The 27,348-nt window shown below is 41.1% G+C and overlaps 1 protein-coding gene across 3 annotated transcripts in view; it reads right to left on the reverse strand.

Moving 5' to 3' along the window:
* efr3a (EFR3 homolog A (S. cerevisiae)) overlaps positions 1–27,348 on the reverse strand; it is a 122,456-nt gene that overhangs the window by 40,764 nt on the left and 54,344 nt on the right. For all 3 annotated transcript variants that reach the window (XM_047367946.1, XM_047367945.1, XM_047367944.1), the window contains 6 exons: positions 26,570–26,646; positions 24,745–24,872; positions 24,334–24,484; positions 17,476–17,597; positions 12,141–12,290; positions 4,976–5,116 (listed from right to left, as the gene is read on the reverse strand). In XM_047367946.1, the coding sequence (XP_047223902.1) occupies positions 4,976–5,116; positions 12,141–12,290; positions 17,476–17,597; positions 24,334–24,484; positions 24,745–24,872; positions 26,570–26,646 (769 nt within the window). The remainder of the gene's footprint in view (positions 1–4,975; positions 5,117–12,140; positions 12,291–17,475; positions 17,598–24,333; positions 24,485–24,744; positions 24,873–26,569; positions 26,647–27,348) is intronic.

The raw sequence follows: 27,348 nt of genomic DNA on the forward strand, positions 1-27,348 counted from the left end.
AATTTAAAAATGAAAAAGCATTTCCATAAATGCTTTTTCCTATTTGCATTTTCTTCTTCATGACTGCACATTTTATGCCACAATCAAAAAGAAAACAAAGCAGACATTGCTTTTTCGTTTTTGTGGTCTGCCCGCAAAATACTGCCCAGAACTCGAAAACGAAAAAGCATTCCGAGCAGCGGGCGCAGAAGAGTGACGTCAGCAGCCGCTCTTCCTCAGCTCCCTGCTGACCGAGCTACCCATCTTGTTCGGTAGGGGGCGCTTTGCACATCTGCATTGCATTACATTGCAAACGTGCCGAGAAATTGATTGAATTGCAGCAGGGCCGAGCTCAATTTGTGGCAGTGGCAGGCAGAACTGGTAGTTCCAGTGGCAGGCTGTGGCATCCTTGTGGCCTGGGAGATTCAGCGTGTTTTTAACCATTTATTTATATTTTTCTGTGAGTGACGATTCAGAATAGGAACTGCCACAGCCTGCCACAGGGTGGCACGGGATTCCGCGAGGATGCCAGAAGGTGCCAGACCGGCCGTAAAAGCTTGCCAATGCGGTTGCCGCTGTTTTTGTGGAAGCTGATGCTGATTATCGACAAACAGGATGTCATTGTTGTTATAGCTTGTTACCTTTAAATAATGATTTCATTATTGATTATTATTTAATAAACAGCTTTAAACCCATAACATAAGGTGATTGTATTTACTTGACATGGAAAATAAATAGCACTATGTGTTTGTGTGACGTGTTGAAAGGATGACGAAGACTTATTGCACAAACAACCGGTTTATTATAGAGCATGAGCGGCTATTCTGAATCGTCACTCACAGAAAAATATAAATAAATGGTTAAAAACACGCTGAATCTCCCAGGCCACAAGGATGCCACAGCCTGCCACTGGAACTACCAGTTCTGCCTGCCACTGCCACAAATTGAGCTCGGTCCTGCTGCAATTCAATCAATTTCTCGGCACGTTTGCAATGTAATGCAATGCAGACGTGCAAAGCGCCTCCTACCGAACAAGATGGGTAGCTCGGTCAGCAGGGAGCTGAGGAAGAGCGGCTGCTGACGTCACTCTTCTGCGCCCGCAGCTCGGAATGCTTTTTCGTTTTCGAGTTCTGGGCAGTACTTTGCGGGCAGAGCACAAAAACGAAAAAGCAATGTCTGCTTTGTTTTCTTTTTGATTATGGCATAAAATGTGCAGTCGTGAAGAAGAAAATGCAAATAGGATGATTGATTACTAATTTTATTTATGGGTCAAACAATGCAGCCACATTCTTAAAATGAAAAAGCATTTCTGGAAATGCTTTTTCATTTTCAAATTTTACATTTCAAATTGAATTTTGGTATCTATTTGCTGGGGTACATTTTGAAAAATAAATCTCAAAAGTCTTTTTCATTTTAATTAAGTGAAAGAATGAGCAGCCTTGAAGAAGAAAATTAAAATGCAAATAGGATTATTGATTACTAATTTCATTTATGAGTCAAACAATGCAGCCACATTCTTAAAATGAAAAAGCATTTCTGAAAATGCTTTTTCATTTGAAATATGGTAACGATTTGCTTCCATAGTGGGCTGGACTCAAACACTTACAGTAATAAAGTGTTAGTGTGAGAATGACACACTGCAGCAGTCTTCAAGGGCTGAACTGTGTGTGTGTGTGTGTGTGTGTGTGTGTGTGTGAGTGTGAGAGTGTGAGTGTAGACCTCCCGCATCAAGTGTCGCACCTCAGATAAAAACTGACTGGATGACAGCAGAACAGATGAGAGACGTCAGGAGGTGAAATAAAGGCATGCAGGAACCAAATTAATGACCAATTTGTTGCTGGCTTTAAATCAGAATATGAACCAAAGCCCTTCTAATGCTGCACACCTAAAACTGACAAAATCAAACGTCTTTCCTACTTTATTTTTTCGGTATAATTTTTAAAATATTTTTCTCCATTTATTTCGATAATTCCTTTTTCATTTCCTGACGTTTTTTATATTTTAGTAATTTCTTTACATTAAAATGTTCTTCACCTTGATGCTAATTACATTTTCTCTAACATTTCTCCATTGTTGTGATTAAACTCCCATTTAAAGTAGTGCTCCTATTTTAACCCCTTAACAGAGTCAAAAGGTTAACTTATTGCTTGCAGTTTTCTTTAAATATGCTGCGATTAAGAGAAAATGGTTGAACTTGTTGACATCGTTTCTTCTAGACCAGCTCATCTTATGAGAAAATGTGAAATTGTTTCATTTTTCCATGTTTGAGGCACTAAATATCTCCTCCTCAGCTGGTCTAGTTTGTTGAATGTGCCCACTGGTGTCACAATAAGGCTGAAAAATATCACAATATTCCTTAAAAAATGCATAAAAACTCTATGGTATTTGCCATTAATTAATTTAGTTTATTTTTTAAACTCTGAGGTTCTTATTGGAAACGGCTCATAGAATCCAGCTGAAAGAAAGATGAAGAGGTTTCTGTCTCATTTTGAACACGTCTCATCAGGAGGAGACATCATTTTCCATTTGAGACAGATTGAGACATTTATTCACCCCATCAAAAATGGTTGAATAAACCGTCTGGTTAGAAACAAAGAGGGAAGTCAACAGCGAACTAAAGAGACGAAAGAGATGAATGCTGCAGGAGAACCTAGGATGAAGAGGAGGTGCAATCAGACTTCTGCAGATGGATGGACAGAATATCATGATTGGTGGATTCAGGCAGGAAGACGAAGCTCAGCGGTCATTAAATCCAAGTTCAGGTTTACTATTTATCCTCATCTCGTCTGTATGCAAGAATGAAAAGGTCCAAAACTGAACCCCATGAAGCATGAAGTGCAAAAGCAGCGAACAGAAGACAGAACAGAGAAGTTCTGAACCAGGAAACAGCCTCTGATTCACAAGGTTATTTCACCGTTACTGCAGAGGCTGAGGAGATTTTATTATTTACTGAAGCAGGAAAGATAACATGACTATAATCTGGCTCCAGCTTCATGAACGTGTTGCTAAGCAGACTTTTTAGAAAAGCTAAATAAAGAGCCAATAAGCTGCGTTAACAATCCTATAACTGACGATCGCTGCTGCTGAAGTTTTTTTCCTTGAGCTGTTTTCACACAAAATCAAGCTGATTTAAAAAAAAAAACAATAAATAAGAGTTTGTGCTTAGTTTTAAGATACTACTCATACAGAGGTCCCTCAGGGATGTGTGCCCGGTCCCTCTTGACACATTACTTTAAAGAAGAAATATGCAGGGCAGTTGCAGAAAGCATCCTGAATAAAGTTGTAGCATAGTTTTCCAAAAAGTATTGTTATCTGGATTCTAAAAAAGACAGCAATACCTCTAAATACTCAATATATACACAACAAATCAGCTCATTATTTAGCAGATCTGTAGCCTGATTGGTTAAACAGCTCAAATGTTCACGACAGAGTACATAATCTGCAACTTAAATCAGGTAATGTGCAATTACCAACTGTTCTTTAACCAGCTGTGGCTTCTTTCCAGTTCATCTACTTGCATCACTTATATTTGAGAACTGTAGTCCTTTTTCTAATGTTGAACCCGGAGTAATAATAATTGTTCCGTTCTCAAATCCTTATTTGGTTTCTTTACTAATTTAAACATCTTTGACCATAAAAGGTCAGCTGGTTATCAAGAGAAAAGCACGTAAGAAAAAGTGGAAAAAGCTTTGAATAAAGAAAGAAATGAGTGAATGTTTCTGAAGTAGCTGTCAAGCTGCTACAATAATAATACAAAACTGATTGTAATAGCAGCATTAAAAGCTCCCGTCTTGACTTAATTTGCAAGCCTGAGTTACATATTTAGGCTAAATGTGTCACTCCAGGATACACGAACATGGAAATATTTAATAAAGTCATAAAAGGAATAACAGGGAGTCTTATTTGACTTTTTCACCAACAAGTCAAGACTGACAGAAATAATTTGGGTTTTCTTCAGCTGTAATTCATTTATTCCCTATTGTTGACTTGTGTTACAGTTTTCTCTATGGTTTTCTTTCTTATTTACCAGAATGTCTGCCAAACATTTTTATATCTAGAACAAATGAACGACATCCAGCTCCGAATAATCATTTAGGAGTGAAAGTAGTAGTCAGGTCAGATGCATTAAATACCTGATCATCATCAGTGTGACCGTTTCTATTAAAGCAGGGGTTTGGGCAGTTTGCTGCTCAGTAGCATACAGCTGTGTGGAAAGACATCAGCGATGACCTTAAAGACGGACCTGCTGCCGCCTGTTGATCTGGGAAGGTTATAAGGCCATCATTCTACAGGGAGAAAGGCCTCTTCAGAAGCAGAAAACATTTCAAATCCAACCGCACAGTGTTCAGTGAAAATACGACAATCCAGGATCTCTGACTCAGACTCTACTGGCCTCAGCTAGCATGGTAAAGGTTAAAGTTCATGGCAGGACAATTAGATGTATAGATTATGTGAAGGACTGAAGGAACAAGTCTCTTCTCTCCATATTAGGCTTCCAAAGCTGTATCTGAATGAAGCTCTTCTGTAGCAATGTCTTTTAGACAGGTGAGAGATGTTTGGCCATAAAGCAGAGCATCATGTTTGGAGACAACCAGGGCAGCATAAATACCTCATAACTGTCCTACACAGTGGTGGAGGGATGATGCTCTGGGCTCAATTTGAAGGATCTGGTCACCCTGTAGTCATGAACTGGTGTACTTCTGTACACCAAGAACCTTCTAGAGTAAAATGTGGGGTTGTCCGCCCAACAGCTGAAGCCCGACCCAAACTGGGTCATCATCAGGACAATCATCCTGAACACTGCAGCTAACCTACAGCAGAATGGCTGAAAAAGAAAAGAATGAAGGTGCTGCAATGGCCCAGTTAAAGTCCATTGCTCAGCCTCAATTCAAATTCTGTGGTGGGACCTCAAGAGAGCTGCGCAGAACAAATGTCTGAAAACTTCAATGACCTGAAACAGAACTAAACATTAAACTGGTGTAGCTCAGGTACTCACACCAACACAGGTCGGACGGCATTCTTCATGTTGCCATAAGCTGCTCGGCCCAGCAGCTCCCTGAAACAGTTCTCGGCCAGCACCGCCGGGTTCTCCTCGCCATCCTGACCCGTCCCCGATGGGGTGCTGGGATGCCCCACCCTGCCAGAGAACAAGCAAATATGACCTTGGTTATATGTCTGCAGGAAACCGGATCAGAACAACGTAACACTCAGGCTGGAAACACAAACAGCACAACAGAACCAGGTAAAGTCCTGTTAGCTTATCAGAGTACAACAATTTCTTTAAATAAAGTTACCATGTCTGAAAACAGCAGATTCATGTGGCAAGAACCCGCACTGGGCCAGAATCAATATTTCATGAAACACAGAGAGAACCTCTAAGGAAAGAGGAATGAGAGATGCAGAGAGGATGAAAAACCTCCTGAATATAAGAAAAGGATGGATGGAAGAACGACTGACAAAGGAGGAGAAGAAGAGGCTGAAGAAAGGGGGAAATTAAACGAAAGCATCGAGCCGCCTCATCAGAAAGATGTGAGTGAAGGTGTTGAGGAACGATGAATAAACTGCAACCAATGAGCACAAAAACAGGAAACGGTAAATAATTTATGTGACAGGGTAGATGTTATGACCTACCAACCAATCAGAAATAAGCTGCTTCCACTGTCAGAGCACACATCTCTGTAATAGGACCAGACTTGCTGTGAAGTCTGACAAAAGGTCAAAGTTCAGTTCATCTGATGGTGGAAGTTCAGAGTTGAGGTGTGAAATCTGAGGTGTGTGAGCTGCCAGAGTTCACACTGCTACAAGGATCTTCATCATTAGTGATCTCTGGGGAAAACAGCTGCTCAACCTCAGGATGACTGAGCCCACCAGGAACCAGAACGTATTGTGCACCATGAAACAAACCCGAAACTCAATGCCAGCATATTTTCCTTTTTGTTACATTCTTTGTTCCCCCCTCTCCTGTTCAAGAGATGTTTTAGGCAGTTTACATATTTAAAAGTTGAAAATCTGTTTATTTGGTCCCCAGAAGCAGATCCTGTCCCTCCTAAAGTGGTTCCAGTGCTCAGCAGCAGACCCAGTTCTTTACTGGTTTTTATTTGTTGCTTGTTATAGTTCGATTGGTAGTTGCACTGCAGCTTCCAGATGCAGTTTGAAAGCTGCAGGATGGGCTGGGATGGTTCCTTCTACTATTTGAACTTTTTTCCTACGGATTTTAATCAACTGATATTTTTAATGAAAGTCCGTATTTTCCGTCCTGCAGTTTCTATAGTTCCAGCTCACTACCGGTGCAGAGACTTTTCAAGAGGTATTGCTTGCAAGTGGTGGAAACAGTCACAGAATCTTAGCCAGGGGTACTTTCAATGGGAAAGAAGGAGGAGAGAAGAGGAAAGTCGCTGGCTTCGTAAATTTAGCCATCGGTTCTGGTCCGTGAGGGTTTTTTGTGGTTGAATGCGTCCAGTCTAGATAACATGAGCGCCTAAAACAAAGAGGAAGAAAGCCAAGAAAATCCTCAGAGTAGAATGTCCATGAGTGTCCAAACTCTCTTGCTCTCGGTGGAAGACATGTGTTTTCTCTCCCTCCCTCCCTGCTGATCCCTGCTTCTGCTTTTTGTCTGTTTTTCTCAGAGCCTCGCTTTGCATATCCTCCAAACTTGTAAATTATGGATTTGGTCAGCTGGTCTCTCAACATAATTGATCAAATTCTTTTCTTTTAAACGGGAAGACAGGGTAAAGGAGACCCTCTTGTCCAGATGGGACGTTCTTCTCTGGATAAACAATGGATTCTTGGCAGCAGTGGAAGATTGTGTGCCTGACTACGATGATGGTCAAGGACGTAGAAGATGTGTACATTTTTGGACTTTTGATAACAGGATTTCTGCTTTTTGGAGTTGGTGGTTACCTGGCTTATCGAGTGATTCACAAAACGTGGGCAGCTGTTCAAAGCTTTCCAAAGCTGCCTGCGATGTTGGATGGAGTCTGTAGAGCGATCAACACTCAGACTGAAATGTTAAGAGAGCAGAATCGCAAGCTGGACACGATTCTTGAACAGAATCACAGCCTGGCAGCGGTTGGACTCAGAGGTTAAAGGATATAATCTTGGAGAAGTTGTACGCTCAAGATCTGTGGAAAGTACCAGACATTTGGCTATTTGGATTCGACAAAATATCTCCTGGATGTTATATAAACACGACGCTCTTCCCCAGCACTCCCCTAACAGCTGTGTGCTGAAAGGACTATGGGGCTGATTGATAAAACTTCCACCTCTCTTCTCAAGGACAATGGCGCTTCTATCAGTGTTGACAGTCTAATTCTTGCAAACACACTCATATATATATCTATATATATATATATATATAGATATATATATATATATATATATATAGATATATATATATATCTATATCTATATATATCTATATAGATATAGATATATATGATTAATATTATCATTTTTCTTCTAGCACAGGATGAATTTCTTACCACAGAGGACTTAATGAGCTAATTACCTCTATTACAAAGATTGGATTAGGACCAGCTCTTACCAGTAAACCCCCAAGGATTATTAATGTCATTTGATGTGTTTTTCTGTGTTTGATTTTCTGTATCATTGTAATGTTTTTCCTCATGTGCAGCACTTTGACTGCCTTGTTGCTGAAAACGCTACATAAATAAATTGACTTGAGTTTTAGCACCATCAGCTTGTTCATGAAGAGACAGAAAAACAAGCTGAGTGTTTAATACCAGCTAATTCAACTTTGAAAGCATACGTGTCTGTTTACCTAAAATTTAAAAACTCGTGACACTGGAAATCTTTGGGGAAAAAAAATACCTGTAAGACTCTGTAGGGCTGAAGTTGTTTAAATACAAATTCATCAGTGTCCATTCATCCATTTTACTCCATTTATCTGGAATCGTGAGGAACCTGACGGGAACATGCCAGATACTTTAGTAAAAGAAGTTCTAGGACCTCAGAGAAACCAGATCACATAAAGAAAGGAATCTCTCCCTAGAGGAGAGAAAGCAGGGTCAGGGTGACGTTTTGCATCTAGAACAAAACAATACTTTTGTCAACTGGAAAGGATTTTAAAATCAAATGAATCCAACTCAAACAAAAAGGCAACATTTCCATTATTAACCTTCTTCATGCTAGATATCATCTTCTGGGAAGGATCCTGACTGATAATGGCTCTTGTCTTCTGAGAGCTTGGAGTGGATCCCAGTTTGTATGTTCTGTTTCTCCGCTTGCTTTATGAGAACTGAACCAAGGTTCTGAGAAAGGTTTCCTGAACACAGGTCCAAACCTTCAGTGTTCTGATCTTTGAGCCACTTTGTTATCACTTTAGCTTTATGAGATGTTGTTCCATCATGCTGGAAATCCACAGATTTCCAGACAGGTTCAGAACTGATCCTTGAAGGAAGTTCTGATTGCTCTCTTTATTTTTGGCGATGTTCTTAAGCAGAATCCAGATTAAGCCCCTCTTAGATGGAAAACAACTCCACACAAGGATTGTTTCAGGTTCCTTCACATCAGGCAGCTGATCAAGCTGTCTCCCTGGGAAGACATCCTAATCAGCTCCGTGAACCACCTCAGCGGCTTTACATAGAGGACCCCTCAGGAAATGGAGCAGAGCCCAGTCATCCTGGGTTCGTGTTCTTCCAGTCAGGATCCATATCTCATGACTGTAGATGAGACGTGGGCTCTAGACAGATCTGTAAATAGTAAGCTTTGCTTTTGGGCTCAGCTTTTCATTCCTTCGGTCCTCATTACTGCAGACATGTCTCCATCCGTGTATCCATCCCTGTTCCAGGCCACCATCAATCCTGAACACCTGAACTGAAGCAGCAGTTTACCCTGGAATTGAAAGAATTTTCCAGATCCATCCGGGTAAGTGTTGGACATCTTGAAGCCTTCATCTCTGCAGCTGAACCCCTCACATTGAAGTTCCTGATGATCCAGAGACCTGGTCTTTCTGCTGAATTATTCCTAGCAGCAGCTTCCTGCATGCGAGGACATTTTGGTGCAAAGTGAAGATGACGGCAGACTTCTCCTTGGTAGTACGGACTGTAAGAGAGACTCTTTTATATAACTCATAAAGTGATTTCAGCTCAATTCTCCACTTATGATATCACCACACCACACATGAGGTTATCTGATCAAATACATCAACACTAATCACTCTGACCAAAATGAGCAGAAACAAAAAGGTGTCATGGACTAAAGGTCCAAATAAAGCTCTAAATAAATAAAAACCTGCCCGTCTTGTTTAATCTGAATGCTTGTATCCAGTGGCTGTTTGGATTTAATCAGATACGAAGACGTTTAAAGAAGCGAAGCTAGAGGGATGTCTGTAGCAGCTACGCAGGGAATCAAACATACCAGTTGGAGGTCAAAGTCATTTTAAAAGGTGGATGCCTTCGTATCTGTCTTGGTGCTGGAGACAAACAAGCAGCAGAGCTTTTCCTCGTTCCTTCTGCAGGCTGGACACATCCACCTTCCCCAAGAAGCAATTAACTGAAAACCGATGGCCTTGACTGCTGCCGTCCATCAGAACCACGAAGGATTGAGTAGAAATTCCACAACACTGATCCGGGGGGTAAAGGAACCCCGACCGTGTCTGGAAACAACATTATTCCAACATGGTGTGTTTGTTCAGGGTGGAAAATCAACAGCACTGATTTTTGTCCTGTAGATTCTCCACCCTGAGAAGCAGACATGTTTAATGGAGACGGATTTAGCTGTAGTTCAGTCGTCCATCAGGAGACGTTCAGTTTATCCATTTTTATTGTGCTAAAAATGATTTCCATGGATTTGGGAAGGCTCAGCTTATAAGAACTGGATTTCAAAACATTTTTCATGTGAAATGTCAAGACTTCTTCAAACCCAAATGTGCAGAGTTCTGTCTTTCATGGCCTGGTTTATGTGAATAGTAAAAATACAATGAAGTAGTTTAAGATATTTCTACATGGGTCACAGAGGGATGGATGGATGGACAGAGCTTTAAGACAATTGGATGGAAAATAAAGTCTATAAAAACATTTTTTTCCATACTCTGTACACCTGATACAAACCCAGAATTTGGTAACCTTTATAGTCCATTTTTATATAAGTATAAATACACTGAATTTAAGTGAGATATAAGGTCAAATTCCATAGTTTTCCATGTTTCTTCGGGCTGCGTAGGAACGCTGTTAGAAGCACAACAAGAATATCTGTGTTAAAGAGAACTGAAGGTCTTCAAACTAAAACAAAAAGGCCACATTAATGCCGATGGCCACCTAAACACAATTCCTGCTGAGTGTTTGAACACGAACAGCGGTACGCTGCAAAGCAATCAACAGCAAGCTACTGTTTTTATTTCCTGCTCTACAGAGGTCTGCAGGACCTTTACTGAGCCGGTCCTGGAGCTGCGGATAAATCCCACCTGGCTGAGGCTTAGGACGGCTGGAAGACGCAGGAACACCATGTGTTCCTCTGAGGTTTTCCTGAAATCAGTTCGGAGCAAAGATCCTTAAAGTTTCAGAGTTTGCTAAGACAGAACAAAACGTTTTTTATGTCTCAAACCCGAAGAAAGTTCTGGGTTTAAATCTGGGCCTGGGAATGTTCAGCTGACCGGTCAACTCATATACAGGTTGTACAAAGAATCCACTTATAGTAGGAAATTTCAGGAGGTGAAGACGGGAAGATGCTGAGCAGATGTGTGCACATAACACACTGATACCACAAGACATTCTCCGTCTTCGGACCAAAACCTTTCTGCCAAACTCGTCCAGTCATCCTCTCTACATGTGAGCTTTTTGGTCGAGGACAAAACTGTCTTCAAGAAAGAAAGAAAGAAGCACAGAAGTGGATCCAAAAATAGCTTTTTGTTCACATGAAAATCATACGGATGAAATGAGGAGGAACGAGGGGAATGACAGCGAGGGGAAGGAAGAAAGGTGAGGCGTCTAAACGAGACAGACAACGAGATCCATGATGAAAGGTGAAGGTGAATAAAGTGAAAAAGCATCAAAAATAGACCGGAGGGGTTTTATTTCTTTTATCTGACCATTTTATTTTATTTCCACCAGAATCTACACAATGTGTGACAGTTATGACTCTTATATACTGTTTTATGAAAATTATTTATCCTAACAGTTGGAGGTGCAATAATTGAAAAATGACGCCTCTTATTAAGACCTATAAAACGTTTCTGAGGATCATACAGATTCTTGGTCCAGCGGTTTTATTCACTTTGCTTCATTTAAATCATTTCAGTTCGTTTTCAGGAAACCAGAAACGGTTTTTATTATGGTTGTGTTTGATAGCTGGGACTGTTTCCCAGTAAAGGTTTCTATAATATGGGAATTTTTGAAAGTTGGAAACTTTCCATGGGAAGTAATGGGGAATTCAAAATATTGAATACTGGTTCTCAGCAGGGACTTCCAACTTCTTGAAACTTCTTGGATCTTGGAGCATCTGTGGAGGGAACTAAAGATTAGGGTGATGGGTAGGAGGGTTTCCAGTCAGCTCATCACCAACTTCAAATTGTAAATCAATAATCTCAATATTTACCACAATTACCATCGTATGTTTACATTTTTTTTTTATTACATCCAAAACCTCCTACTTAACTTCAGATGCAACCCCAGTTAACAGCTGCCATTATTCTATATCAAAACCAAACAGAAGACATCTGAAGACCAGAGTCAGTGCCATCAATCTTTCTTCTTAAAACTCCAAACACTGAAACGCTCTCAGCTCCAGCAGAACAAGGAGTTTCAGAAAGCTCCTTGGAATGACGCAGCTTCAGGATTTAGTTGTTCACCTGCACAACAGCCCTGGATCTCAGGCCCAGGTGAATGTTATGAGGTACGAGGTGCATATAGACGATGACGGGAATTACTCCAGAAGGTTTGGATTCTTTAAGCCGATCCACTGGACCCAGAGCATTTTACTGATAAATCCTACAGAAGGTTTTATCTTATGGCAGAGATTTTATACTGACAGAAAACTGAAGACTTTAGCAGGAACAGATGCAGAAGCTGTGAGGCCTAATCAATGAAACATGGAAAACTGCACCTTAAAATTTTAACTGTGCTTTAGGTGCGACTCAGCTCTGAATTTCTGATTTTTACAGCCTTCTCTGACAGAACAAAATGGACCAGTGTGGTGTGTAGTACCTGTCCAGGTCTTCGGCGTCCTGCATGTTGAACAGCATGGAGGGAATCAGTTTGTCCATGTGCTGAGGCTCCCAGATGATGGCCTGCAGCTCGTCGTTCACAGTCTTCCTCACAACACCCTGAAGACCTTTAATTCCAGCAACTCGGATCCTGAAACAGACCCAGAGGATCTCAGACTCACATGGGTGAAGACTGCACCTCTTAGTGGCATTTCTGGTGAGTTTTTGGAAGTCCATAAATGTAGGATAATTTCCTATAATGCTGAAAGTTTTCATTATTAACATAAAATGACTCTTCCAGGCAGTGACAACAGGTCTCACACATGAATGTGCATCTTTTAAAGCAGAGGTGCACAAAAACTAAAAGAAAAGCATTGACTTGGTGTTGATTAAACTAGAACATTTCAGTTGCATTTGAATATTTAACCCCATGAATCAAACCAGAACGTACAGTAAAGTGGCTTCAGATGATTTTTGTGAACTTCAAAAATGTTTTGTTGCTTCTTATTTGCTAATTCCTCCATCAGTGGGCCAGACAGCAGAGCCAAGAAAGAATCTGCAGAACCGGATTGGTCCCAGTGGTCTGGACCAGTGAAAGCTTCATGAAACTGACTTGGCCTTTTATCTTTCAGCTATGGACACAACACTCTATGACCAATTATACAAAAAACGAGAACAGGTGATCCCGCCAAAGGCTTAATCCAACTGCTTCCAGAGAAATCCTATTTGGGAATTCATCTCTCCCGACTGGGACGCCACAGAAAGGAATAATGAAAAACAGCCAAGGACAAAAAAGCAGAACTCCCGCTGTTTATAGAAAGGTATAAAATCATAAGTGAAAAATAATCCCAGCCACACACACACACACCTTCATACAAACAAAGGGAAATAAAAGTCCATTTTATGCCCAAATTTTCCCCCACTCAGGGGTCCCAGCTGGTGTTGCAAAGGTTTAGTAAATAATGTTAGCGGCTCTGAAGGTAGAAGGCTATTTTCACAGTAAATGAGACAGAAGAGGCTTGGGATATTGTTTTCATCCACTGCCCATCTTTATTAGAGCCACACAACAGCCCGCTCAGTAGAAGACAACCCACCATGAGCCTTAATGCATCCATTTAGAAGCTATTTTTATCTTCCTTATAATAAAAGGCTGGCAGTGTTGAGGAGCTTCATCTTCAAAACAATATAAGGATCTTTTGATTTATGTGCTAATTCAGTCTTATTGAATAAAATAAAAGCAGGATAATATTTTAGGTTAATATTATTTTCAGGTTAATATTAACATATGAGAATAAAAAACATTTTTAGAGTCACTGTAGGACGCTTTATATATTATTGTGGTGGCCCTTTAAGGTTAAATATTATCTCATTAATAGTTTTATTAACATTCCCCTAATTTATAATTCAACAAGACATACGCCAGTACAGATAACAGCACAATATGTTCAAACATTTTTCATCCAATATTGTTTTTTAAATATCTGTGACATGTAATGAATATATAATAAAGATGTTAATATAGATCTAGATTGAAAGGTTTTCCTGTACTGATTTTAACGATTTAACTTAAATGTTACATCAGAAACATCACTCGTACCAAACAATAACTTTGGTTTTAACTTCATTAACTAATAACTTATTCATACCAAACTATTGTTGAACCATCCCTAATTTTTCCTGTTTTTTAACCAATTTATTTAACTCTAACCTTGAACAAACTAAATTCGTACAACCCCCAAACATCACTATAGGTTGCAGTACAAACGTCACTGAATAATGAATAACGTGGGCCCCAATACTGAACCCTGTGGAACACCACAAACCCTTTCCTGAAGCTGTAGTTCTGCATACAGAGACCTGTTTTCCTAACAACCTCAGAGCCAGCAGTCAACACCTCCTACTTCATGTTAACAAATCATCCATAGGGTCAACATGCCCCCCCTCCCCCAGCTTCAATGATTAGTATAGTTCTGACAAGTTACATCACAGCTAATGGTTTTTTTTATTTTCTTCTAAACCTATATTTAGAGTCTCCAAATGATTAACGTTACTCATAGTCTTTAATTAGATTTTAATGAACCCTTTATGAAATTAAAGCATTTATAAAGTTTTATAAAGTCAATATTTACTTTCCAGAGTTCAACAGGCTTTCCAAGCTATGATCAGTCAATGTAAAAGGCTGTGCATCCATATACAGGTCCTTCTCAAAATATTAGCATATTGTGATAAAGTTAATTATTTTCCATAATGTCATGATGAAAATTTAACATTCATATATTTTAGATTCATTGCACACTAACTGAAATATTTCAGGTCTTTTATTGTCTTAATACGGATGATTTTGGCATACAGCTCATGAAAACCCAAAATTTCTATCTCACAAAATTAGCATATCATTAAAAGGGTCTCTAAACGAGCTATGAACCTAATCATCTGAATCAACAAGTTAACTCTAAACACCTGCAAAAGATTCCTGAGGCCTTTAAAACTCCCAGCCTGGTTCATCACTCAAAACCCCAATCATGGGTAAGACTGCCGACCTGACTGCTGTCCAGAAGGCCACTATTGACACCCTCAAGCAAGAGGGTAAGACACAGAAAGAAATTTCTGAACGAATAGGCTGTTCCCAGAGTGCTGTATCAAGGCACCTCAGTGGGAAGTCTGTGGGAAGGAAAAAGTGTGGCAGAAAACGCTGCACAACGAGAAGAGGTGACCGGACCCTGAGGAAGATTGTGGAGAAGGGCCGATTCCAGACCTTGGGGGACCTGCGGAAGCAGTGGACTGAGTCTGGAGTAGAAACATCCAGAGCCACCGTGCACAGGCGTGTGCAGGAAATGGGCTACAGGTGCCGCATTCCCCAGGTCAAGCCACTTTTGAACCAGGAACAGCGGCAGAAGCGCCTGACCTGGGCTACAGAGAAGCAGCACTGGACTGTTGCTCAGTGGTCCAAAGTACTTTTTTCGGATGAAAGCAAATTCTGCATGTCATTCGGAAATCAAGGTGCCAGAGTCTGGAGGAAGACTGGGGAGAAGGAAATGCCAAAATGCCAGAAGTCCAGTGTCAAGTACCCACAGTCAGTGATGGTCTGGGGTGCCGTGTCAGCTGCTGGTGTTGGTCCACTGTGTTTTATCAAGGGCAGGGTCAATGCAGCTAGCTATCAGGAGATTTTGGAGCACTTCATGCTTCCATCTGCTGAAAAGCTTTATGGAGATGAAGATTTCATTTTTCAGCACGACCTGGCACCTGCTCACAGTGCCAAAACCACTGGTAAATGGTTTACTGACCATGGTATCACTGTGCTCAATTGGCCTGCCAACTCTCCTGACCTGAACCCCATAGAGAATCTGTGGGATATTGTGAAGAGAACGTTGAGAGACTCAAGACCCAACACTCTGGATGAGCTAAAGGCCACTATCGAAGCATCCTGGGCCTCCATAAGACCTCAGCAGTGCCACAGGCTGATTGCCTCCATGCCACGCCGCATTGAAGCAGTCATTTCTGCCAAAGGATTCCCGACCAAGTATTGAGTGCATAACTGTACATGATTATTTGAAGGTTGACTTTTTTTGTATTAAAAACACTTTTCTTTTATTGGTCGGATGAAATATGCTAATTTTGTGAGATAGGAATTTTGGGTTTTTATGAGCTGTATGCCAAAATCATCTGTATTAAGACAATAAAAGACCTGAAATATTTCAGTTAGTGTGCAATGAATCTAAAATATATTAATGTAAAATTTTCATCATGACATTATGGAAAATAATGAACTTTATCACAATATGCTAATATTTTGAGAAGGACCTGTAAATACAGGTTTTGTTTATATCCCTACGTGCAGACTCTTTTATTTAAGGATTAACGTTTCTCTAAAAGGAATGTTTGGTTATTTTGAATGTTTTTATCCGCCTACCAAAAGGCTTGTAAGACTCCTCGGGCTTTAATCCTGTGGGCTCGCCTCTCTAAAAAAACCTTCCCTTGCCTCATGACTAATTATTCTACAGTGTGGGATTCAGATTAACACAGAGTCTACGCAGAAACCATTTCCTGCTCAGACTAAATGCACAGGAAACCAGATTTAGGATCAACTTTGCTGGTTGTAAGAGCAGAAACTGGTCTGAAGGTATCAATACGTCTCTGAATGTTCGGCCAGCATTTCTGGTGCAGCTTCAGCTCAGGATACTGAAGGACACAGCGGTGATTAATGCAGCTACGTTTTTACAGAATTTATTCTCAAACCCTAAAACATCAGTTTTCCTTATGGCCTTACTGGAAACCATGTCACTGAAAGATTTGTGTTGGGTGACCAGTTATTCTCACTTTATCATCAACACTGTTTCAGGTGCTCATCTCTCCCGGTGAGGAGGGGTGACAGAGCCATGTGGTCTCGGTGGAAGGGAGCGGCTATGAAACATGGATCAGCAGCAGATATATTTATATCTGCTTTTTACTAGATATCTGTGGGATCTGATTCCCTGTCAGGTTCCGTTGTTACTCGAGGATGATGCTTTGACCCAAGCCGCAGATTTCTTTGAATACGGCCGGACTTTGGATCTGAGCTCTGACTTCACATGACATTTACAGCGGCTCCACGGAGCCTCACAGCCAACTAAACAACTTAAAACCTAAAGCAACTTAAAGAAATGGGCTCCTACTCCATCCAGTTCATCCAACGGGTTCAGGAGGAGAAACCTGGACAACACATTCTCCACCTCCACATGGTGGATGCATTTAGAGTGGATGACCTTAGTCAGGACCAAATCCTAAAATATTTTTGTTAAATAAAGTTGATCTCTAGACAGTTGGATTTCCAAACAAGGACACGGATGGGTGGTTCACAGACAAACAGATGGATGGCAGATGGATATAACTATTAGATAATGGAGATAATAAAGCCTAGAAACAAGGGCTGCACGATATTAGTAAATATTGCGATGGCAACATCAGTGGTGGTATTTGCCCATTTTCTTCTTTCCTCTCTTTTTCATCTGAGCTACCATCACTCTGTGACCTTTAGCATTTAGGACATTGTCAATAGTGTCCCGCATCTGCTGCCTTGAGACTGGCTAAATATTACATTAGAATGAAAAATGTGAGTTCATACCACCAGGAGTATGTTAGCCAACAATTATTGTGAAAAACAAAATTAGTGTGAAAATCCACTAAAAATATCCTGCCCTGAAAAATACTTTTAAGTTCTATACTTGTGCAGAGGAACCCTGTCAGCTGCTTGTTTTCATGTCTTTAGTCTGGTCCGTGTTCCTGAACATGATGGAATAACTATAGCACAAAATAACATAAAACTACCGCTGAGTAGATGTTGCTGTGAGAGGCCATACCTGGTTCTGGTCTCTGGGTCTTCATGAGTGGAGTGGCACATGGCACTGAACTGGGAGACGAAGAAGTCATAGCGGCGATGGTAGGAAGGGGTGTCCTCCTCGATGTTGGCAAACTTCACGAACTAGAAGGACAGAACAATGAGGAGTAAGATATTAGGAGCAGTCAGAAGGCTGAGTTCTGGTTCTCTGTGTTCAATGGCAAATCAGTCCTTAAACAACCATCGGGATTTTCTTTCTTTCCTTTGAATATTGTGACTAAACGGTAGATGATGCAACAAATAAAAAAGCCCGTTTGAAGTCAGTCCTGGTAGTGATAAAAGCAACCATACAGAGCCATCTCCTGCACATAATTTCTTTGCTCCCAACAAGCTTTAAGGTCCTCAGAGGAAGCCTCCTGCTCTTTGAATGATTGCCCTCATTTTCCACCGCTCAGAACCGGAGAGAAACCTCTCCAGCTCCAACCGGTAATGTCCTCCTGTTTTATACCCAACCAGTCGCTGGACCTAATGGCCCAGATGGAAGGCAACCAGCAGCCAGCACACAGGAACCTTGCTTCCTCTAATGGTATTACTGGTGGTGGTCACCTCTGGGTTGATGGGTGAGAAGGGAAGCTCTAGTCAGGACTGGTATTTGGGCAACATACTGGGAAGTCTGCCAGCTGCAACATTACAAGCAAAAGAGGTCCGGGACAACCGTTAGGTGCAGCGCTTCACATCAACCCCTCGGAGTCTCACTCCCTCAGGGGGCATGGCCGATTCATAAACAGCCAGAGGAAGCTGAGGGAGATGCTCAGCTTTGCAGCCAAATTGCAGAACTGGGTTTTGTGATAAAGGCAGGAGTTACCGCATATCCAGTCAATGGTAAAGGGGTAGAAAAACCTGAGATAGGTTGGTTTAAGGAACGACTCATTGGCTCTCCTCCAACATCAGGGGTAGAACATGTTAAAAAAACATTTAAACATGTTTGTTAAAACTGAACAAAAGGTCATTTCACATGTGAAGGCGAAACGCTTTTTTTTATTTTTATTAAAGGAGGTAATTCTAGTGGAGGTTCAGCCTCATCATGAAAATAAGAGTAATAAAGAAAATTCAGACTTGGTGCTTCATGGATGCCTCGTGGCAGAGCAGTGAAGCCTCTCTACCAAGAAGCAATGACAGGCTGATTCAAACAGCCTGCACTATTCGTTTTACTTCCCTCGGGTGAAGCAGACGAAGCTCGGTCTGAAATGAGAAGCCATTAAGCCGTCGAGTGAAATGGGCCATTTTTAACTTTATTATGCACACTAATTGGTAAAATGAAGTAGCATCCATTTTCAAAGTCAAAGGCAGTGAGCCATGACAGTGAAACTGACCATTATCAGCCCATGATTGTCCATTAACTGTCTTTCCTCTCAAATGCTTGTTTAGTGCAGGTTTAAAAGTTGACTAAAACCTACTAGTCATCAGGAAGTAGAAGAGTCAAAAGAAAAAAAGATTCGGAGTATTTTTACTCCTGGGATTGATGCAAAAAACCTCAAAATGAAAATGATTAAAAGAAATGATGAAAAGATAAAATGGAGAAAATGGAAACTACATTTCTGAGGCTTTTTATAACCAACAGGGGTATTATGTTGTCTCTCCCTTCAGATATTAACTAGACGTTAGTTACAACAAGCATTTAAATATTTGGGAAAAATATTTATTGCCAATTATGGTGGATTTCAAAAACGAATCTCGTGACATTTTCACTTCAAATGAAAATAATCTCAGCAGGAAATGACTGTTTTTCCATGACGCCGTCTGTCAGCACCACTCTTTTCCAACAGGAACACTTTAATCTTGTAGCATCGTCAAACAAGTCGAAACTAAACCTTTACCCATTTCCCTCAAAACAGGACTGAAACACCCCCTCGGAAAACTCACTTTCTGCTGTGCAGCTGACAATTAAAACAAATGAAAAACTGGGCGCACTCGACGTTTCCAGCTTTTACTGCTGAGTGTTTTGGGTTAGTTCAAGGTTCTAAGTTGCTCAACATCCAGGGTAATATTAGTGTTTGGGTCCAGCCGTCTAAAACTTTGAAACCTTCAACATGTACAGGTGGAAACACAGAGAGCTGTAATCAGACTTGATAAACAAACTATTGATTTAGGCTTAACTTCTGATAAGTTTATTACTAATCAGTAAAACAATGTCCATGAACTAAAATGCATCTTGGACACGATCCAAATTGCCCCCCAAAAAAGAAAAAGCACAGAATATTGTGTAGAAGGACACCTTTGTTTACAGCAGCAAACCCAAACTCTGTTCCCAGGGGCCCGTGTGACCCAAATGTTTAAATGTCTGCCTGCTTCAGAATTCTGAATAAAAACGGGTCATTAAGGTGATTCTGCAGAACTCGTCTAAAGCCTAAACCAGAGATGGGAAGCTTTATCCAACCTAAGCACAACTCAGATAGACCAATCAACCCAACAGTCATGTTTTGGACTATGGGAGGAAGGCGTAGTACCCGGAGAGAACCCATGCATGCACGGGGAGAACATCCAAACACGAGGAGAGTCTCCTGACAGCTTTGGCAAAGTACCAGAAACATTTCTGGTACTGAGTAACCCGCAAGTTCTGGTGGAGTAACTTGCAAGTTTCAAACAAATTAGGAAAGTATAGACATTGCTGAACCACAATTTCTCAATTTGAGGAGCGTTTCAGGTTATCATCTTCCAGGAGTAATAGTAGTAACTGATTTTTGACAAATATTCAAATACAATTCAGTTTTTCCACATTTTCTATGGTTTATAATTTATTATTACAAGGTTTGAATGTGTAATGTTGTACTTTCCTTCAATCTTAACTGATTCTTTCTGACACCCAACAATTCAGTTTTAGAATCAAATGGTAAATGTCAGTTTCTTCATTGATGTTTTACTGTTCAAGAGACTGGTTCTGATTAGGTCCAGAAAAGGTTGAAACATCAGGGAGAAACAAAGAGACTTCTGTGGTCCGATAATAGCTGTTCTAACTGGAGCCGACATTTGTGAACTGAGTGTAAATGTGTGAAATCACACGAGGAGGGAGCCAAAAGTGAAGGAAACAAATAGAGTTCAATAAAGAGGCAGATTTCATGTCAGAGAGCTGGTAGAACTAACAGAAACGACTCTTTTTTTATTCAAGGTTTATTCCCAAATCTATCAACCGAATGTGTGGTTGATAGATTTGGCTGGTCCAGCCTATGAACCCCTAACTGTCGGACTCAGTGGTTTCATGTGTTTTAATGTGGACCGATGAGTCTGCCTTGCACAGAAAGTGCAGGGAACACAGCATCGAAACATTTTAACTTGAATTAAAGAGCACTGGACATAAGGTGGTAGGAGTAAAGCAAAGAGAGATGTTGGGTTTTTAATAAGAATTTGTTGTTCTGCTGTAATTTACCACCGCCTCCCACCAGGGCTCGTTTTTCTCTCCAGGGTCACCTTCTTCTCTAAAAACTAAAAACCAACCAATTTTCTTGCTGCATAAACTGAAATATAAGGAGCGGTCTCCCAAAAACCAGTCAACAAGTCAGCGGATTCCTTCCATACAGACTGATAAAACGCCTGGGCAGCCGGGGACCAGGCTAGTATGAGAGAGGGACATATGGGCTGAAAGTGTCTTATGTTGAAAAAATGTTGGCAGACATTATTTTGCATCAAAATGCAGGAAACTGCTGCAAAGAATATTTCAGCTTAAAGAACTGTTATATGGACCATCAAGAACTTTAAGGTGAGACGTCCAGAGAAGAGGACTTTAGGACAGCTGAGACAGTACAGAAAACTCCAGGTCTTTTCTCCTCTAGGGTGCTACAGGTCAGAGTTTGCCCAAACCTTGCAGCAGAAAGATCTTACAGTGAAAAAAGGGCAGCAAAGAAGTGACATCTGTCCATGAAACCCTCAAATCTAGACTAGAACTCTGCTTGGTGTACAAGGATGGACAGCAGAAGATGTATGCAAAGTTATTTTCTCTGACGACTCTTCTTCTGATTGGCTGGGAAACCTGGAGAAGTAAAGCTGAGAGGTACAATAAGTCCTGGGTGGTGCCAACCGTGATGCATCCTAACCCAGTCCATGTGTGGGGTTGGTTCTCCTCCAGATGAGTGGGCCTGCTTCAACTCTGTCCAGGAACATCAACATGTGGATATAGATCTGGATCAGAATGACATCCAACAATCCAGGAACATTTTGCTGATGGTTCAGGGAGTCTTCCGGTCCGATGGAGCACCACCTCACAAGTCACTGACTGATGAAGTGGCTCAGAGATCCAAGCACTAGAAGTTTGGACCTGTGGTGTGAACCCTACTGAGATTTCTAACCTACGGTTTAAAAGAAGAACTACAGGGCTGTTTCTGCCATCTGAAACCAAACTACACATGCTGCATATTTGGTTTCGATGCTGCAGTTTTTGTGTTTTCTGGTTTAATGTTTTCTCTTTAGTTTTTTTTATGATGCATTTATTTAAAACAGCGTCTGCGTTTGGTCAGACAAAAGCTGCTTTGCAAACTGTCTTTGTATTTGGTTACTTTAAGCAGATGCTGGTGATGCTCCGCTGATGGCAGGAGTGTGTGTTGCGGTCCGTGCAGAAGTCTTAAACTCAGTAAACTGATCCTGAGCCAGCAGAGCAAACAGACGTTCTTTGCTTTACTAGGAGGAAAAAGAAGAACAGATCTCCTACGACCACCATGAGGACAATTTAACGGACGTGGTTCTAACCAACAACCTCCCTGCATCTGTTCTCCTCTGTCAGTCTAAATACCATACATAAATAATGCAAAGGCATCTGAACCTGCAGCTCCGATGGAGCACTAACAATAGCAAGGACGACCGGCTCGGGCAGGAGGGGGAGCTGAGAAAAAGATACTCTTATTTCACCTTCAGAAAACTTGGAAGGAAACAAAATGGAGCTCAGATCTGGAGGCAGCTTTAAGAAGCTCATCATGATTTTACCGTTTACTCAGTATTTATTACAGGGCCAACGTGAGAGCAAAATTAGATCCCAAACCTCCACCATCAGCCTCTGGGCTGCAGCTAACTGACATCTTTGGCCTATTTTGTGAAAATAAGGCAATAAGTCCGAGTTTAAATTTGTAGATTATGAGCTCATATTTTCTGGGATATATTGCACAGAATATGGAGGCAAATATTTAAAGCATAATTGCAGAGATAGCGACCATGCTTCTCACTAATGTGAGAACAGAAAGGGGCTTAAAATGTCAGGAGATCTCATTAGATGCTAATAAAACTTTTAGTTAAATATGAAAGTAAAACTCTTCCAAACTGCAGTTATATGTTTGCATCATGAAGGGGATGAACATCTTTAACAGTCTTTAAGGGTTGCTCCAGAGCTGGGGGCCCAGGTCCAGACCTCCAGAGCTACTATCCTGCAACCTTTAGATGCATCTTTTCTCGAACACACCTGAATTAGCTCTGAGGGCTGGACCCGGGCACCCCTGCTCTAGACAAACACAAACACAGCTAACGAACATAAGCTGCTTCCATAAAGGTTCACAGGGAGAGTAGCTGCTGATTAAATGCACTGACCACCAGATCATCGTGAGGTGATCTGCTCTATAAAAGCTCTGGAGAAGAGTTTTTTAAGCCTGGTCCTGAGGGGCGACAGATGCATCTCTGGTCCAGCCCACCTGATTCAAATGATAGCATCACCTCCTTAGCATGCTATCTAGTGCTGGAGAAGCCAATCAATCACCCATTCATTTGAAGCAGGTGTGTGGCAGCAGGGAAACACCTAAAACATGCAGGACACTGGGGTCCTGAGGAGCAGATCTGGAGCATACAGGCGTGGTAACACAATGCCAAGAAGGAAATGCATCAGCAATGACCCTAGACAAGCAACTGTTGCTGCTCAGCAATCTGAAGGGTTATCAGGACATTTCCAAACCATCTGAAGTCCATCCTTCTACAGAGAGATGAGAGCAAATCATTTGGGAATTTCCATTTCACTCCAAACTTTTTCAGACTCAATTTTCCTGCTAGCATTTATTACTTTAGAGCTCAAAACATTTTCCCAGTCCAGTTTTATCATCTGCGCTTGATAAAGGGGCATTTCACGTTTCTGAACAAACTTGGATGAGATCCTTAAAGTAAAGTAATCATTTCCTAACAGTGCAGAAAAACGGCAGCTTTAATGCTTCGTTTGGCATCTAAACTGAACTCAGTCCAAGATCCTGAAGTTCAGTTTTAATCTGAGAGGAAAAAATATAAAAAGGCAACAAAATGAGTTTATCTGGTAGAAACTCAAAATGATTTATTGTGTTGTGGAAAATAAAGGATAAATCAATGTTATAAGCACTTTAATGTTCTGCAGTTAGAATGTATTTATCTTTAAGGTTTTAAAATGATAAATAAATGAAAACTCAAACTTTTTCCCTACTCAATATTTTTTCTTTTTTCATATCCAAAACGTAAACAAATATCAATTCCAATTCTCTACTTTTCCAAAGCTCCATCTTAGAACCCGCCCAAATGGAGACAAGCTCAGGTGTATCTCGTGTTTTAGGCGTTAGATTTGTTTCTGAGCTGTTTTTGTCTCCTTGTGGACGGCGCCTCAGACCTTTACACACTCAGGACATTTTACAGTGATGAAAACTTTTCCCCTTTTACTACATCTGTCTGGAAATGGTCTTTTCCAATTAAAACATCAGTAAATATTTGTCTCAGGGATGTATAGAGATTCTGTACCTTGTAGTTTATTTTGTAAAAAGTTTATTGGCACCTACAGTCACTGTAAAACGGTACTGCAAACCAAGCTGTTTGCAAACCGCTAAGAAGCAGCAACAGAAGAGGAAAACACACTATAAGCATTAAAGCTGTTTGAAATGAAATCAGCACTTCTTACCGAGTTTGTTCCCAGGACCTGCAGATCCGGCTCTCTGGACTCCAGCAGCTTGGCCACCATGTGCAGGAAACTCTCCACAAAGGGTTTGATGCTCTGAGAGTGGCAGGCCATCAGCAGCTGGTCCAGGGCCTCCATGGCTATCACAACATACCTGCACGCAGTTCAGCCTTTAGAGCTGGTTTTATAACTATCAGCTGGAAACATGGAAGACGCACAAAACGAGGCAGTGAATCATCTAAAAACACAGATGATAGGAATCCTCAGCCTGCTGACATTAATGGACTGTTCTGACTGACTGTAGGACGCTACGGTAACTGCCTGACACCTCCATGTATGCCCAATCATTTCCCTTCCATGACCGGCCAGTTTCTTTGTTTTTTAAAACCCACTGAGTGTAAATGAGGTCCTCACCCGTAGCGGTGTCGCACCACATCTCTGCTCAGCCTCTCGGCTAGGTACGCTCCGATTCTGTCCAGTTTCTCCGGTGCCGAGACGGCGTAGAAGGTCAGCTTCTCCATGTCGGACTTACTGAGGCCATCCTGACAGGGAGCACAGAGCAGAGCTACAGGTTTGTCAAAACCTCCCAAATGATGTAAAATGAGCAGAAAACTGAATATTTAACATTGTTGACTCCCTTGGGCAACATTTTATATTTTATATGTTCCTGAAGAAAACTTCCCTCAGCAACAGTCATCCATAAAAGCTCGTTGATGTAACAGATCTATAAGGATAATAAAAACTCTTATAACTAACATCCCCCCGGCTGAAATAACTCCAGTAAAATTTCTATAATCAGAGGAACGTTCTGGAGAGCAGCTATAAATCCATCTGACCCAGTCTGTGTGTGCTAGTGTATGATCACCAAACTCCTCTGGCCAAGGGATCTTCTGGTCAGAAACCTGGAACATCTTCCTCTCACCGTTTATGGATTCTCTATGATCATCCACCTCCAGCTTCCACAGGGTCTCCGTTTGAGTGGAGTGGACCTCCGGAGCTTACGGCCACCGGGTCGGGCACCCATGTCTACAGCTGGGCCGGTACTATTAAGGATGAGTCTCATAAATGCTAGATCGCTAGCAAACCAACTTTAATTCCTGCTGATTTCACCTTTAACCGTGACCCTGGCAGAGTGTCGGTGAGTCCAGCTGTTTATCCGAGCTTCTACCCACTGACTGGATATTTGAATGCATCAAGGACAGCTGCACGTCGTGGGTGACGGTGGCTGTTTTTAAGAAGAAATTTACTCAGAAATAACTTGTAACTGACTCCTATTCAAGTTCTGAAATTCTGATGTTTGAGTTGGGTCGTCCCCGCCCAGCTCTCGCTGCAGACCACCAAAATACAAGGATTTTATTCAAAACTTTTCGGCACATTTTTGCCCAGAACATGTTCACATTTATATTGTTGGATAATTTTCTATCCACTGTCCCACAAAGCCAGAGACTTTTAAATTCAATAGACACTTTTATTGTTGTCCAGGTTGTGGCGGTCCAGCCCAGAAACATACGTTGGATCGGGTGCTGTCCTTAGGTTTACCTAACGCATCTGAACAACTTTCTATTGCTTTTAAAAGTAATAGAAAGTCTCTCAGTGAACCTTAGAAAGCCTGTGTCTTCTTCAGCCTCATTGACCAGTGGAGTTCCTCGGGGATCTATTTAATGAACAGGGATTTAGCTTTAACTTTTAGTAAATATAATATTTATTTTCATTCATATGCTGTTGACACTCAGATCTGCCTTCAGCTGAAGGGAAAATCCAGTGTTTCAGTGTCTCACTGAAGTCAAAACCTGGATGGCTTTAATTTTCATCAGTTGTCATCATGTTTGGACCAGGTGGTGATCACAGCGCTTCTCATTCTGATCTGGATAGCCTAGAGAGCCTTTTGTTAAGCTGCACCTTAGACATCTGGGGGGGATATTGGACTAATTTTACCTTTGATAAACAGATTTGTTCAGTTGTACAGTAATCCTTTTATAAACTGAGGCTTTTATCTAAAGTGAAACCATTTTTATCTGTTAAAGCCTTTGACTGGATGATCCAAGCTATTATTGCATCCCATCTGGATTGTTGGAACTCTTTATATGTTGGTGTTAATCAGGCCTATCCTGCAGCAATTTTTAAATGTGCTATATTAATAAACTGGACCACTAATTCAGAACAGATCCATTCAGCCCTTGAAACAGGAAGGGATGGGAGCTGTTAATGGGGTTCTTCTTCACTGCAAGTTTGAACTTACTTTAGGATCCTCTGGGAAGATGTTGTCCACCAATCGCTTGTACCTCGGCCTCAGCGGCCCACAGCAGCCACAAACCCCTGGGAATATGAGACAAAAAGAAAGGTCTTAGCACAGAAGACCGTGACCTCCTGTTCACCTTCTTATGTTCTTTATTTTCAACAGACGCTGCAGATTAAAAGCCTCCTTTTTAGAGGAGGCTTCAAACTTCCAGCCAAACTTAAAGAACTCACACTGGTTTCTGGAGCTGTCAGCCCAACATGACTCATGCAGACACAATCCAGACTTCCACTGTATTCAGGAGTGGGTCGTGACAGGGCACGCCTTCTTACTAACATGAATTAGTATTATGGGGTGCAGCCGGTGAGTCAATAAGCAGCAATGAGTCAGAGTCACGGCTCTGCAGCGAGAGGTAAGAAAGCCAAAGTCACAGAGGAGACGACGGGTCGACTGGAGATCTGGAAGATGCTGCAGAACCCAGCAAGGCCCGCCTGACTCACCTCTGGGTCTATCAGAGTTTACAGGACATATATGCCATTTCATCCATTTAGAATTATTTATACTGCCCTAATTATATTGATAAAATAAATAAATAAATGGGGGATGAAAATTAAATTAATATACACAAATGAAACAAGAACAACAAATTCATAAATAGTGCTGCTTTGGGTTAGAAAATAAATAAATCTTTGATGCATAAATAATGAAATGAGGTATAGGATGCTGTGGACAAAAAAATAAGATGACTTAAACAACAAAAAGATTAAATAAAGACAATTAAG

This window comes from Girardinichthys multiradiatus, chromosome 6, assembly GCF_021462225.1.
Source record: "Girardinichthys multiradiatus isolate DD_20200921_A chromosome 6, DD_fGirMul_XY1, whole genome shotgun sequence".
NCBI classification, from domain to species: domain Eukaryota; kingdom Metazoa; phylum Chordata; class Actinopteri; order Cyprinodontiformes; family Goodeidae; genus Girardinichthys; species Girardinichthys multiradiatus.